General features: G+C 30.7%; 1 protein-coding gene across 4 annotated transcripts in view; it reads right to left on the reverse strand.

Moving 5' to 3' along the window:
• Nucleotides 1–974: 974 nt before the first annotated feature.
• The window catches only part of LOC121117699 (uncharacterized), a 34,637-nt gene continuing 18,790 nt past the window's right edge, over nucleotides 975–16,821 (reverse strand). The window contains exons 1-6 of one of the 4 annotated variants that reach the window (XM_071888350.1): nucleotides 16,454–16,510; nucleotides 15,930–16,181; nucleotides 5,185–5,573; nucleotides 4,879–5,124; nucleotides 2,182–2,583; nucleotides 975–2,121 (exon numbers count right to left, since the gene is read on the reverse strand). In XM_071888350.1, the coding sequence (XP_071744451.1) occupies nucleotides 1,336–2,121; nucleotides 2,182–2,583; nucleotides 4,879–5,124; nucleotides 5,185–5,346 (1,596 nt within the window). In that variant the 5' untranslated portion in view covers nucleotides 5,347–5,573; nucleotides 15,930–16,181; nucleotides 16,454–16,510 and the 3' untranslated portion in view covers nucleotides 975–1,335. Of the gene's footprint in view, nucleotides 2,122–2,181; nucleotides 2,584–4,878; nucleotides 5,125–5,184; nucleotides 5,574–15,929; nucleotides 16,262–16,453; nucleotides 16,520–16,821 lie in introns of those variants that run through there. The other 3 variants (XM_040712178.2, XM_040712177.2, XM_040712176.2) reach the window with 3 other exon arrangements.

Consider the following 16,821-nt stretch of genomic DNA (forward strand, 5'->3'; position numbering starts at 1 on the left):
TAATATAAGTTTAAAATTCTGAGGTTAGAGGTACATATTCAAGCAGATATCGTCTCTACATATATATATATGTAGAGCGAAGGAAAGGTATCCACGATAATAAATTCCTCAAAAATGAACCACAAACATAATCATCTAGGAAATCAAATCAGAAACACTATTTTCAACACTTTATGAATTAGAAAATGGAGATCATATCCAAACACAAGGGGTGAGACAAGAATGACTTAATGTGAAGTCATCTACAGATGAAAACATTTTCACTAAAAGACGCTTTTCTCCAATAAAAGATAAATATGATGAACTACGAAGGAACAGACCAATGCATTAGAACTAACAATATCATAACTATGTCATGGATATTCTTTCAAAAAATGTCTTCCATCAATGTGGTTTAATAAGAGGTCCTTCCTCCATGCTCACTAATAAAAGCGATCTGCAATTAAAAGTTAGATCTAAAAGGAATAAAATGAAATCTTGTATAAAAAATTACCTCTTTCTTCAACAGAATTAAATCATACTTGATCATTGCTTTTGAAGGACTCTTTCAAGTTTCCCCACCAAAAGATAAAATTTTGTTACAAAATCTTACACCAACCAATCCACAATTCCATAATTAATTGCTAAAATCACAAATGAGGGTTTTCAATGGACGATCTCCTCGTGTATGATTAATCACTTTTTAACAAGAATTAATTCTTCTCTTCTACAACTATTATTTAATAGAGGAATAATTATTTATTATTTATTTTAAAAGTTCTAATAATGAGGTTGCGTAGCCTGTGTCTATCCAGATGTTAAGGAATCCATTTTTAAGGGTGGAAATAATAAAAGTCTCAGCTTAAGGTAACGTACGTAAAGTTTTAAACATAAGACCAATAAAGTATAAATATTGTATATATACATGGGTTTTTTTATAGATATAAAATAAGAGATTAATATATATATTTATATAAATAATATTATTAATAATATTTTTTTAGGAACTCAATATTTTTATTAAATAATAATCCTTCGATCGTTAACCTAATGAGAAAAAAAAATTAATTCAATCCAAAGCATTAATTTTGCAGATTTATACAAACATATTACATAAAAGTCTAATTATGGAATAACTTCGATGTGCTATCCATATTTAATAATATAACAAATGTAATTATTTAAGTTTTTCTGAAATGTTATTACATAGTACATAATGGATACATATTTAATTATATATGTGTAATAGAGAAACACACAACTTCGAATCAAATAAAACAGGATGGATTAACAAATATAACAACTCTTTTAATGTCTATTAAAGGTTATAACTAAGTTTTATGTATAAAGTATTCCTCAGAGTCTCAGTTGGTGTTGCCGCCTACATAAATGGTACATGATCATTAGTGTAAACAGAGTAATTGATGGACTGATATTTGGAGATCCACCGCCGTCAACTGGTAAGTCAATCAATCCCCCTTTATTCGCTTCAATATGATCGACATCATTATTATGAACATAATCATCACCAATGTCGTCAGAATCACTATCTTCTCCATGATCAATATCTTCCTCCTCAAATCCTACCATATCCACATTAAACCTTTTAGATTCGGGATTTTGAATAGATTGAACATTTCCAAACCTAGACACCTTCATTACTTCCTTTTCCTCTTTTTCCAGAAGCTCCTCGTATTCATGATCAAAAGGATTTTGTGTTATATATACTGGTACTGGCGTTATTTCTACTGAAACTGGTGTTGTTTCTTTGATTTCCTTTATTTTTGTTGCCTCCTTAGAGCATGTGTAACCCTCTGACGTTTTTGATACCTCAATATTTTTTAAGAAATCTCTAAATTCCTTTTTTCCCAAACTACATCCTCTCAAATCACAATTCAAACATTTCCCAGAGGATTTAACTAATTCCTTCAGAAATATGGAAGTAGGTACTTCTTTGCTCTCTTGTGTAAAGGCCTCTTTGGTTGAGTATATGAGCCATGCTAATTTATCACAATCACATACAAAGTGATTGCTGTCGATATAGGAGTCAACGGATCCATCAAAGTTAGGCATGGATAAAGCATCTTCCGGTAGGGAGGAGTCAACTCGAAATTTATTCTCACGGAATATGAAGCTCCCATCCTGAAAATGGACAAATTTTATTTAATGGTATTTTTGATAGACAGAAAAAGAAAAGCATACAGGTGAATTATGTCTTAAATTGATAAATGGCTTCCCAGTGATTGTCTCAAATGTATTCTTTCTTATTTCTGCATAGCGATATGAAACATTCATGGATGCATCATGAAGACTTCCAAATACATTTCGTAATAGTAAAAAATTTTGACAAGACATAAAAAGCGCATGAGATGAAAGACTAAAATATTGTGTCTTCTCTGTGGATCGAAATTCGTGACATTTTGGTAATTTTATTCCCCACATTGATATCCGATGTATTCTTGATCCAATGATCTCAAATTCATTTACTAGATCAAAACTAAAGGATAGGGATGGAACACTTTTGAGAAGGACATTATTAAGAGAAAATGTTCCGTATATTTCAATTCCTTCGAAGCTATGTCGCCTTACTTCTAAATTTCGTACCTATAAGAAATTATAAAAGGTTGTGTTGAATATTAAAAACAAAATATCCGTGAATAAAATGTTTCATTGCGTGTCGTTACGAGTATTTTTATGATTTAAAATGTACATTTTATATGAATTTTAGTTCCAAATATAGACTCACTGATATTTATAAATATGTTGTTATCAGTTGAGATTGTTCTGCACATTTATTTATTTTAGTTAATCTTTTATCAAAATTAATAATCTTCTTATTTGCTATAAATTTAACATGAAACACTGCATTGCTCCAAGTGGTTTAATGAAATTCTGATATAATAATATAAATTGTATAATTTGTCATGCAATTTCATTTGGTGAGTAAATTGATTAATGTATTTTTAGAGGTACAGTATTTGCCTCTGTTCATATTTAGTATGAACATCAGCTCTTTTCCCAACTGAGGGAGAAAAAAAGAAATTTTAAAGCAGTCTCATTCTTATCATTCCTTTATTTGGACCACTATTACAAAGTGTGATCTTTTTAATTCTGCAACACTATTTGATCCGTCACATAGAAATATAAAAACTCTGGATAAGAAATAGTTTACAAATCATTTACTTGCACATAAATAGTGTGTGAGTTTTTGTGATTTATTCCTAGTCCTTATTTCGTTGTTTAATTTATCCAACGTGCATTATATGAATATATGTTGATGTTTTTGATGTAAAATTTAATCATTCGAAACATTTTGGTACTTGGATGGACATCATTTAGGTATTATCAAGTATTTATTAATAAATAAAGCTTACATTAATAACAATTAAATACGGAATTTCCCTGAAATTATTTTTTATGTATAAAACAGCGATAAATCCCGGGAAAAAAGAAATTTAGGGAGAGAAACTCTAGTTACCACATCTTTCGTGCGTGCAGACACAATTTATTACTAAGAACTTTCCATTTCGAAAATAAATAAATAGGTTCTGTGATTTAAAATGTTTCTTGTTTGGATTAGAGAAAATGCAATGGTAGTAATTCTCGTCCTTCTAAAATTTAATTTATCATGTCATTTTCTGACACCCATATAAAAAACATTTTACATCACAAAATTTCTTTATTTTGAAAAATAGAGTTGTTGAGGTTTTAAGATTATAATATACAAATTTCTTAAAAATAAATTGTCTATGGGTCTGTTCCAAAAATATACGTGTACATGTATGATAAATGTGGTACCCACCATAAAAGTTAAAAACACCATCAATATTTAAAATGTACAAATAACATGACAAATAATAAGTTCAAAAGGCCATTTGTCATATTTTTATGAAAAAAACATCCATTTATTAGATTTAATAGTCGAATGTATATCTATACAGAAAAAAGAGGCCTGTGATAGGTTTAATATTTGAATTAAATAGTATAATAAAAACTGTGATTTATGAATTTCATAGGCCTGATTTTTAAAATAGGTATATTTTTGACGATTTAAATCTAATAAATACTTTTTTCCATAAAAATATGAAAAATGATCAACAAATGACCTTTTGAATTTATGTTATGTCATTGTCGTAATTTCTCAGTTCTTCCACCCCATTTGTAGCGGGAGCACATAAACCTTCACTTACATGTGTGTAGTATTATATACCTAGGCCAACATAAAAGGATGAGCATTCCAAATTTTAGCTAAGGTGAGTTACATGATTTAAAAATCTAGGATGTAATCATAATTTTTCAAATAATAAAACTGCAATTTTTGTAGCAGAAAATTTCGATTAATTTGAGCATAAGCGTTGCTTACTTATTAATACATCATTTTTTTACAAACCCGACGATAGTGGTGCCACCTTGAGTTTATTATATTGTATTAGTAGTTGATATACTTATTTGTGTATTACGACAACTTAGTACACAAGCGCCATTTTGCAGATATTTATGGGGTGTTGGTTGTTGTTGTTGTTGTTGTTGTTGTTGCTTTTTTTTGGGGGAGTACGACGATGGTTGAAGGGCTAGCGAGATAGAATTGAGAGTGGTTGTTCGGTGGAGGTAAAAATACCACCAAGATCCCATTTGGTCGAAGACCGCTAAAACCACTTGACGAGTAATGCATTAAATTTAAGCAACCGCTTATGGAATTTTTTTTAAATAATCGTTTGATCCATAGGATAGAACCTTACACCATATTTAATTAATTGATAAAATATACCAAGTTGAAAAATAGGTAGCTTTGTGCCTTATTATTATTTGTGGAACAGATAAGCAATTGATTAGAACCTTCCCCTTCCCCGATATGGACCAAAACCTTTTAAAGTAAATCCTATAAAATAAAAAAATTACATTTGAGATTTTGAAGTTTTCCAATGGGAGTGAAGAGCCAATCTGAGATTGTCTAGAGTTGAAAATCCGAGGATGAATGACGATGCTATGAGCTTTATTCAATGTAACATTACGAATATAATGAAGTTTGTTAAAGGCTTGAGACATGATTTCAACATGATGGCACTCATCAATCATCAATTTGCGAGTTGACTCCGGAGGAGTAGAAACTCCAGCCGAGTGTTGAGGATCACCAATTCGGATGACCTGAAATAGATAGATGGATAATTATTATTTGATGAGTGACTGAATGATGTAGCTATCTACCTCTTTATGTGGACATTTACAGTATACTTCAAGTCTATCATCACTGCAAGAACATCCCTCGACCTCACAAAGATCCTTTGAATGTAAGGAGCCGAATGATATTTCCACCACGCAAAGGAAAGAGAGTAAAAATATGGTTAAATGTTTCATATCCATGTACATTAAGTGTTGTTTGTAAGCCGGGTATGGGTTCTCTTATGATTTTTCTATTCAATTTTTCTCACATCATACAATCCTTTTTTCTATTTGTATTGTAGAGATGTCAAAAGTATTTTTAGTTTATACAATTTTCTTCTTACTCCTCTCAAGAATAAAAAATAACACAAAAATACTACAAATGTATAGCTTGAATCCTCTGGAAGTATGTTCAATGTTCATTCACTCAAAAGCTGCAAATTAAAAGAATACGCATTTCAGTCCGGAATTGTCTTATAATTAATTATTATTTTTGATAAATTTATTTTTATTTTGAAATAAGCATGTTCATTATTTTACTTTGTATTAGGTATTGTGTTACTTCCTTTGATGCATAAACATTAGTAGATTGTCCCGTTTTCGAGTTCACTTTTTTTTTCGCCAAAGATACACCTTTTCTGCTGACTAGAATCAAAAATCTAATTTTGGCAAAGATTGAGGCTTCTCAGGTAATTTTTGACATAGTACAGTCCATTTTAAAATAAGAAAAAAATGGAAATTTTAGACCTCATTTACCGTCCCAAATATACCATAAGAGTCAAAAATTATACTTTTTAGCAGTTAAAAACATTGTGTTCCTCGTTTTTAATAATTTAAAATAAGGTGTGCTCAATGATTTATTATTTCCTTGTTTTGAGAATGATAAACTCTGTTAAAAAATATCAAAAGTGTCTGATTAAACTACAGATCAACGCCTTGAAATTGAGAGATAACGTTCGATAAGAGCAAGAGTTATAAACCCTAATGAAACAACGAGCGATAGAGAAATCCCCCGCTAGTCTTTGATAAAACAAGGATACAGCACATCATTGAGGAAATCTTAGACCTGTTAAATTATTAAAACCGAATACTATATTTTTTTTACTCATAGCATCATCATATTTGAGATGTACAATAGGACTAGAAATAACCAATTTAGACACAAAAATTCCATTTGAGTGGCATCTAACTTTGCCAAAATCAGTTATTTGATCGTCCCCAGCAGAAATAATATATCTACATAAGAAACGGGAAGTCTAATAGCCAATGATGCTCCTTGTTTTGTTCGTTCTAAAATTATCTGCTTATTGTACAATAATTGTACACGATTGTTATTTATAGCCTTTAATTTCCTTTTAAGGTATTATTCCCTTCTGTCCTATCATATCAATAAAGAAGCTTGTTGAATGTGCGATTGTGGGTACGGTTATTGTAATAGGAAGGTACGCAGGCATGACTTGAAATACTGCATTAGGGGGAAAGAAGGGGGGGGGGGCTGTTGTGTTAGGTAACAAATTCCTTGTTTCCGTATATCATTCGTATGATTTATGATGCATATATTTAACAAATATTATGGGCATTTTATAAGTCAAGATAACCAGCTGAGTCATATTTTTCATTAAACAATGTACAATGTACATAGATAAATAAGAACTCTCATCCTTTTTTTCCATCTCTTTCGTCTCCACGATGTTATCTATCTCTCAACACTCCCTTTAAAAAATGAAAAAAAATAGGTGCTAAAATCAGTCATAATTACTAGTTAAGCAATTATCCCCTGCGGAGCCTCTGCAAATCCTTAAGATTTAGGTGGTACTGGTGGGATATCAAAATTTTAATATTGTTACATCCATAGTTTATGAATTGTTAATTTAATATACCTATATGATGCGTAAATTATAAGTCTTTAGGAAAAACAGTCCCAAGTGATGATAGGACTGGAATAGATAGAAAATGTTCTGACTGACACAACGCTAGACTATTAAACATTCAATATATCCATTCAATTGAAGTTATTGATTTAATTCTCCTCCAATTTCGAGTAACTTTTTGTAATAAAGAAACTTTCAAGATGAAATCTTCACAGCAAAATAACTTTTTCTTTATATTTGATACATAGGATCTGATATTATTTATTATAGGTAAGTACTCGTAAGTAGATCTCAACATGAATCATCCTTTTTTTCTAGAGGAGATATGCTCTCGAGCAAAGTATATACTCAGAATATGGAATCATTTCATCATTATTTGGCAAATATCGCAGTAGAGTCCGAACCCATAAAAGGAGATGAAAGATTAATGGATCTGAACGCTTCTATTCTCACCCTTTGATTTTTTTTTATCTTTATATATATATATATATATATATACTCGTATATATATAATTACTTTCCTTTTTGGAATTTAAAAATCAAATGAATACCAATGTTTAAGACAACGAATCTATGTATTGTATGTGAACGTAAGTATATATATTATATATGGTAGAACAATACCAGAGAAGACCCTTTCTGGCCTACATCATATTGGTCGAGAATGAGTTGGGAATTTATAATAATTTATTGGTACAAAATATATATATATATATATTAGAAACAGTACTTAATTGATCGAGGATATTACATCTATCAATAAAAATAGAATACTTTTTTAGATGATCAAAAAAATAATATTTTGTACATGGGGAGCTCATAAGTTGCATTTAAAAAGTTGAAGAGATACAACATGTATGGGTTACTAATAAAATAAAAGAAGAACGCTGCCCGTAATTGGTCAAAGAAAGGAAGGGTAAAAAATATTACATGTTGTATGTATAAAGTATTCCTTGTTATAGTAATGTCCCTCAACATTCTGGGTATTTGCTTCCGCAGATATATTGGACTGTTGTAATCCGGAGAGCTGAAGATTGTTACTGTTACCAACTAACATTTGATTATTTTTCCTTTTTGGACATACCTATAACAAACTAGCGGGAGTATCCGGTATTGTTTGGAATTATATGTTTTAAACTATAGCACAAAGTGTTTCTACATCTTTGTTACCCACATTCATTGTATGGTCAGTTGGAAAAGGTTCACCTTTTTTTATATTTATGAATAATGACACTCAAGTTTTGAATTAAGCATGTATTTAAAAATAATAATTATTTGAAAGAAAATTTAAAAAATATTAAGTATAAATTCTAGGAAAATATTCAAATTTGTTGACACGGATACATAAAACTTCTTTTTAAAGAATATTTTAGATTTTCTGTCTTGAATTAAAGAAATATAAAACCTTTTTAATATCAATTCTTTAGAATTCAACGTTTAACTGACTATTTTTTTTTGCTATTATTATATATTTATTTTTTAAATATGACGCGCTCAGCCTTAGCTACTCATATTTGTTGCTAGATTTGTATTTCTAATACTCAGTAATTCTACAGGTATAAGATATATAAGGTGTACGCCAATATGAGGCGTCCACATAAAGAGAAACTTAACTTTAATAATATATAATGGATACCTATATATATGGAAATAAATTAGGTATGGAATTTCTTTAAGGGATCAACATCCCATTCCATTTAATATATATTTATATTTGATTTAAGTATTCCAAATACTTAATTTTAAAAATGAAACGACTTAACCGAACAAATTGTTTATCTATTATTGAACTTAAGAAAAAGAAAAAGAGATAGAAGGGACATTAACTGCCCATTATCTATCGAATTATCAGTCAACCTTAACCCATTTTTCATAAATATGCAAAATACATTTTTTAAATACGATGCATATTTCCTTCATAGTTCGTATTAAACACTTATATCAAATCCACATAAAAACAAACAATTTCCATCCAGATGAAAAATGTATAAAAATAATTGACATTGAGTTGATAGTGAAATAGTTGTGTGATTATCAGAAACATTTATCAATGATGTAATCAGGATGATGGAGGTACATAGTGAGTTCTATAAATATCATGAAAGGGCATAAGAAAAAAGTCACTCAGGCTACGGTTGGGGATTCGTATTATTATTTTTATGGCCTTAAAATTCCAGCGACAGAAGTTAAATGAATTTGTACAACATTAATCCCTTGTCCATTCATCAGCATCATAAAATCTATTAAAAGTCACATGCATCAATGAATGCCTATTCCAAGTTATCATAATTTTTGAAATGAGAAAAACTTTTTTTAACAAAACTTGCTTTAAGTACATAAGTGTTGTGGGCACTACAAATATTCTCTTTAACACTTTGTGATTTTCCTAGAAGCTAGTCGTGTTTGCTATCAAATTAAAACTTTTGATGTGAATAACACAAATTTAAACATATTATGTATGATTAAGTTTAAGGAAAAAATAAGAAAGTATAGTATTTTTATGTTATGGCCACTCAAATTTTGTAGATTTTTTACATACATGCTTATACATATTACAAAGTCTCACATTTGAGAAAATAGGTAAGAAATTTAGAGAACATAACAGCGTTTAATGAAGCCAAGAAAAATAGAAATACAAGGTTATACAATAACGCTTTTCCTACTTATGTTTGACTTCTATCACGCTTTTTAATAGTTACGTCAAAGAGTATAACTATAACCAAGAGTAACTATATAAAACCTTCTTTGACTGTTACTGTTAGAGTACAACTGGTATACTCTATGTCGTCAAATTCTGTATGTCTTGTGCAGTAGTTGGTACGGTACATCAAATTGAAAATTCAGCCAAGCCCGATTACATGATTGCATAACCTTGTATTTCTTTGTGTACCTTGTGAGCTACATTCGTGATCATAGTTAAATCCCTAACCATAAAAGTATTTGTCCTTCACAATCATAACACCATCAAAGGGGGCTGAGGAGGAATAGAGCATTTTTCATATGATGTCAGCATTCTTGATGCCGACCAGTTTGGGGGCCTGCACAACCAAGTTTTATGGCAATGACACTCCTTTTATTAATTAACATTAAGAATAATAGTGAACTATTGTTTGTCAAAATGGGACCAACAAATAAAAGGACTTAAGCATTACTGTCTATTAAAAATATATCCCTCTATTGCCCAGTTTTAGTATATATGAGACCCTAAAATGTATTAAAAATATGTTATCACATTGTTATACAATCTAATTTTCATATTGTAAATTGATAAATTAACTATTACAATGGAAAGAATAAGATATTTAGGCCCAATTAGTTAATCTACCCTTTATTGTTCCTAATCAATCTATTAACTTAAACTAATTGTAAGCATTTTTATTAAATTGTACTTTGATTTAATTCAAATATCAATTTTTTTTGTAGGCATCAAATAGTACCTATTCAATGTGGGTGTTTTAAGATTTTTTTTTATTGATAAAAAAAATTTGATGAAGTTTTATCTAGATTTATTAGGAATTTATCCGTTTTGTGTAGTAAAGATATCCACTACAAGGCCCTAAGATGGCGTCGCCTTCAATTATGATGTAATTTATGACGTCAATGAAAACGCTCTATTAAAAATATATTATGTAGAGAGGCCAGAATGAAAGGAATACCGAATACTTTAAAAACATTTTGTTTGAAAGTACACTTTATTTTTTATGGAGAAAGGATACATCACTTCATAGAAAATGTGTTGATGATTATTTCGCAATTTAGATTTATTGTTTTTCCATATGTTTCTTCAATGTACACACAACATAATTGTATGTGATAGATTCAATCCTTACTTTCTTTCCTCTGTCATAATAAATTAGAGCAGAAAATAAGGGGAATCATGCCAACATTACTATGTAAGCGTTGTTGTATGTAGTAGAACTATGTTTGTACTTTAAAATAACATTTCGGGTATTTATTATTTGCTTTAAAAAAACAAACTCTTAAGTGGGCATATTTCAATAAGTTCATGATATATATATATATGGGATTCTCTCCCGAGTTCCCGGGATTTCTCGGAGTTATACACCTCACAGACGTAAAGTTTTGTATTGGGGAGCCTGATTGTAACAACTATGAATGACTCACGCAGCACCCCCCGGTGATTACGACCTTACATCTACAGTAAATTCCCAGAATATTACTGGTCCCGGGAAATCCTACATTTAACTAACTATCTTATAATATGAGAATTATTTAAATATATTTTTTAATTCCATACAAAATAGTGCATCAGGGGAGTCCTAACCCCCGTTCCTCATGGCTTCTTTCGCATATGGAATGCATATATCTGACTTTTTTGTAGATATATAATATTACTGGCTAAGGATTACCCGGCATTGCTCGGGCCAAGGAGGAAGAGGGAAATCAAATTAAAAATGGTCAAATTAATTGAGAAAAATAAAAAATATTCAGAAAATAACTCTATATACTAATAATTATGATATGAATGTTTCATAGTTGTCGAAAAAGATCCTGATAATTCTAATTCTTATTCTCTTGGATTTTTCACACTATATCAAAATCCTATGTTCGAATAACATACCAGCATATATGTATGCATCTGAAAAATTGTCTAGATGAGAAGTGCATTTTTATTTACTTCAAAAAATTCCCCAATCGAAATTTGCGAAGAAAACTACAAAAAAACTTTTTACACTAATTTCCCAAAAAAATAGTTAATAACATTTATTGAAATTGAAAAAGGAACACAAACCTACCAGTATTCTTTCGTACTTGCAAAAAAAACACTTCATAACTGGTTCAATTTTGCAAATATTACAAAAATTATGTAATAAAATGTTCTGAGAATTGAAAATACACCATTTAAAGATTAAGCGTTGGTATTTTTTGTGAAAAAAGCATAATCTAGTGTATTTTTTTCTTAAAAAACTGAAAATAGACGTTTAATGAAAAAATGGAAAAAAAAGAGAGAAAAAAATATTCAGAAAATGACAGATATTTCAGTTAAACATCAATTTTTATTCGGCAAATTTATATACAAACGAATCTCCAGGCCTACAAACTTTTATTCAATTTACTCATCCCATATTTCATTTGATGTTCATTTTTATGCATCTGAAAAGAACGAAATTGCAATTTTCACCGATTTCTTTTTTTGCCTATAACTTTTTTATTTTGAATAAATTTAGAAAACATAGTAATCCGTATAGTTACTTTTAAAACACCTAACACTTATTGATAAATAACTTAACTCTAGTATCCTTGAGCTCCAAAAAACAGTTTTTAGGTATATCATAAGCCCCCTTATATGAACTTCCCAAAAATCGACAACCCAGTCTTAGCCTGTCAAGCTCAAAATAGGGACCCTTGCAAAATGTCAGCCTCCTAGTTTCAATGGTGTGGGAACATATAAAGGACATCTACACAAAAACCCACATACACAATCTCTCTTTTATGTACATACGTCTTAGAGAAAGGATTCTTTATAGGTGGGCTGCGATCCAAAATTGGGTCAAAGATTTCTTATTGATTGGTAGTAAAGGGTTGATCAAAGATAAGCATATAATATTTTATTATTATGCTCCTGTATTCAATATTAAAACAAGATTTGTAAGGATCCTGCCGTAAAAAAGATAGCTCATCGGTGATACTCAATCTATCGGATCACTCTATTACAATTAATTTTGAAGGGTCTATATATTTAGATTTTATTTTGTACTAGCGGGGGTAAAAACATTCCTGGAAGTTATTAGGTGTCGACATACAGACAAAAAGATAGACAAACTTTGTTTAAATAATATACATAATATGTACACCCTTTTCTTTTATTTGTAATATGACGTGCTGAGCTGTAGCTACTCACGCTCGTTGCTACATTGGCTTTTCTTAGATCAAGTATGTCGTCCTGCAGTTCTCAAATATTAATTGTACCCTCAAAAATAAGGCCTCCACAGAGAGACAAATTTTATTAAATTTATATAGATTAAAATTTAGCCCGTGAGACGAGTTTTGTATTTCATAGTAATTCAAAAATTAAGCTCGTTTATCAGTTGTTTTTTGTTGCTGATTGGATTCAGTTACGGATTACAAAAAAAAACAACCTGCACACTTAAAGTGATTATGCTGCTAAAAATGTAGAAAATGAGAATTGAGTTTATTTGAGTAAGTCTAGCTTAAAATGTATTATTTTTTCTTCAAAATATAAAAAGAAATACTCAAATTTAACAGTATTTATTATTAACTAATGAGATCCAGATATTCTTCTCATTTTACTTTCGAAATGTAAAAGAAAAGAAGAGTTCGTAAATAGTTTATACTCGTATATATGTACAAGTTGGAAAATTGCAACTTGTACAATTTGCAATTTTTACGTCTTATAACGTTTTATTTAATTATTGTTATAACATCAGCCATTTTTATAATGAACTAATTAAACTGTTCAACACCAAATATGCACAAGACCTAAATATGAGCACCTAAGTAGAATTTGGTCCCCAGATTTCAAACATGGTCTTCCTTTTTCTATCAGCTTGTGATTTAAAAAAAAATATATTAATTATATTTAAGATTCAAAGGTTATTTTTAAGCGCATAGTATTGAACTTTTAAAATAATGCATTTTTATAGTATTTAACAAAAAGTAATATAACAATGGTTGTTTGTACTTTATAATGTGCTACGGGATATATATAATAATTAATTGGTGAGTTTTAGCTACCGAGTCTTCTTGCAAATTATCACTAATCAATGTGAGTAAACTTTTGCTCCTCCTGAGTCTCAATTAAGTCATACGTGATAGATTACATACAGTTATTTATTAAGCACACAACGACAGATGTTATTTGTGAATTTGGCCTCCATTGCTCTCAATAACGGTCTTCAAGTGGCCATGGAAGGGGGAGCACACTCTGGCAATGTAGTCCCATCTCATGAGCTTCCACTCCTTCTCCACGGAGGACTTCAGGCCGGTGACATTGCTGTGGTGTGATTTACAGGCCTTACACTGGACTTGTGACCAGATAAAGTAATCCAAAGGATTCAAGTCGGGGATTTGAGGTGCCCACAAGTTCTTGGGGCAAAACTCCATGTTCTCTTCCATTCTGGCTTGCACTACTTTGGCTGTGCGGGCGGGTGCCCCATTCTGCTGGAGGACGTAGGACGTTTTGTCCGAGTTCTTGGTGATCTTGAGGACCTACTGGAGTACGTTGGTCTTCAAGATCACCAAGTAGTCGGGTAAGGTGTCCTACGTCGTCCAGCAGGATGGGGCACCTGCCCATCTATCTTGGATACGTAGCAGAGGTCTTCAGAAGTGTATTCAAAGCAAACAACCCTATTGTTCTACATGTTGAAGACGGTGTCGACAATGAATGTTTTTTTATCCGAGAAGAAGATTACACGGTTGTCATGATGCTTCAGGCGTTTGGCCCCCGCTCCAAAAGGACGTCTTGTTGCTATCGAACCATTAATGGTCGTTCACGTACCTCGTGGACCTTTTCCCGGTTGTCTTGATCGCTTTGGAGGGAGCCACTTATTTTTTTTTTTTGCAAATTTAGCCATAGACTTGTTTCTTGGCCACTAACGCCTTCTTTGCCACTTCTTGGTTCAGTTTGGCCGGCCTTCCACTACTCAGCTCAATTATAAAACTTTCTCCCCTCTTGCATAACTTTTCTCACCCTGTAGACTGTGTGCTTCTCGATACCAACAAATCTTGACAACTTCAGCTGTGCTGTGGCAGGTGCAAATCAAAGCAGCAAATCTGATTTCTTTTTGCTTCCATTTTTGTTTACAGAAATGATAGAAGCAATTGTAATAGCTCATTCGAAAGCTTAAAAAGTCAGCTGTCGCTTGAAATATGGCGTCATCATACAGGGACATCCGTAGGGTTATATATGGTTTTTAATGCAAAAAAACTCCAAAAATTAAATTTTTTGGAAAAAAATTATAAAATTGAGCTTGATATATTAAATTTTCTTGTAAAACCCCAAAATTCCTCAGCTTGGGGAGGGTAAATGCCCCTCCAGCCCACCCCCTGCGGATGTTCCTGTCATAAATCAATTTTCTATAATTTTAAATACCTAATTTAGAGATTAATTAACCCTACATTAAGAACAAGGGTAAAATATTAACGTGTTCTACAGATTTGTAACGTTTTACTAAACTAATTCATTATTAAACTTAGACACTTTACAATAGTATTAGTGAAAATTATGCCAAGTAGAGAGCAATTTAAAATTCTGGACGTTTTTCATCGACAAAATAACAAGAATAGAATGCGGAACGGTTCCGATTTTAAGTTCAATATTAAGGACTGATACAACCCTAGTAATATTCATTAAAAAAGTCAAAAATAACACACTTATTATATTGATCATCTAATGAATATTCAATTATTGCATTATGCTCATTTAAAGTTTATACTCTTAATTTTATTTTTGAATTGTAACTTGGGCAATTTCTTTATACAAGTTATAACTTGTACACGACATATAAATATAATATAACAGATTAAGATAGACAACAGCACATATCTTATTATGCAAAGTTGAACATTATTATTACCTTTTTTTTTTTTTTTTCATTTTCAAGCTGACATCATTGAAACAAATGATTTACAAAAGTATTAGTACACACCCTTTCTGAATGTATTCTACGATGAAGATATTACTATTGGTACAATGTACATAGCATGTAGTTAACCCAAGTTGAGGATCTCCAAGATAAATGAGATAAATATAATCAATTGCAAAGTATGGGATAATTACATACAATTAACAATAGAAATGTTTTTTTGTTTTTTTGAACCTTTCCTATATTTACATACACACTAGAACTTATATCACAGGATGCCGTTTGCCCGGTATTTGTCGGGGTTTTACCCCTACAAAAAATTTCATTAAACTATAAATAATTCCTTAAATACTTATTGACGAATCACATTCGGAATATAATGTGTTTTTAAAGGAGTATGAGATGTGACATTTCCGATAGATGTCTCATATTTCTATAAAAAGAGTTACATGGATTCCAGCGATGCGCAAGCTGACTTTTTACCTCTTGGGTCGGGTTGTGTATTTCACAAATATAGAATATCCAGTTCCACCGAAAATTAGTTTGTTCATCGTTTACTATTTAATCAGGTTACAGAGTTCATTAAAAGCGGAATCTGCAGGTTCTAAAAACCAATCGGCATACTATTAGTGATAATAATTAAAATGAAAAGCTAAGGAATTGAGAATATATATCGGTAGGACTAGCTTAAAATTAATTATTAAAATATAAAAAGAAATATTTAAATTTCATACTATTAGTTATTTGCTGGCAGAGTCCCGATATTTCCCGGGCTCCCGCTCAACTACAATTTACTGAGAAATGATAAACCCTAATACACACCTTTAAAAAACTACAAAGTATTGTAATTGTTAAAATTGAGCAAAATTGACTTACGTAACTCCTTCTTCAAAAAACTTTTGCATTGAACTAAATGCTTTGCTTTCCTCGTCATTCAATTTCACTACAAACAAGCGACATATTATTAAATGAACATGTCTTCCTTTTATAAAAGACTCTTTGTAAATATAGGCAACTAGGTATGTGTTATGTAGATTAGACTGGTTCTTAAATTGTTTTTTTTTCTTTTACGATATGTTGAATGGGCATAGTCCAAAATTCTTCCGTTTGGTAAAAAATAAATAAATATAAAGTTTGAGCTAAACTGAAATACTTTTGAATGAAAGTAAAGATCGATTGTTATACAAAGAGGAGACAAGTGTACAAGCTGCATGCGATATAGTTCAATACTTGTTTTCCATTTT

The sequence above is a fragment of the Lepeophtheirus salmonis genome, chromosome 5 (assembly GCF_016086655.4).
Source record: "Lepeophtheirus salmonis chromosome 5, UVic_Lsal_1.4, whole genome shotgun sequence".
Lineage (NCBI taxonomy): Eukaryota > Metazoa > Arthropoda > Copepoda > Siphonostomatoida > Caligidae > Lepeophtheirus > Lepeophtheirus salmonis.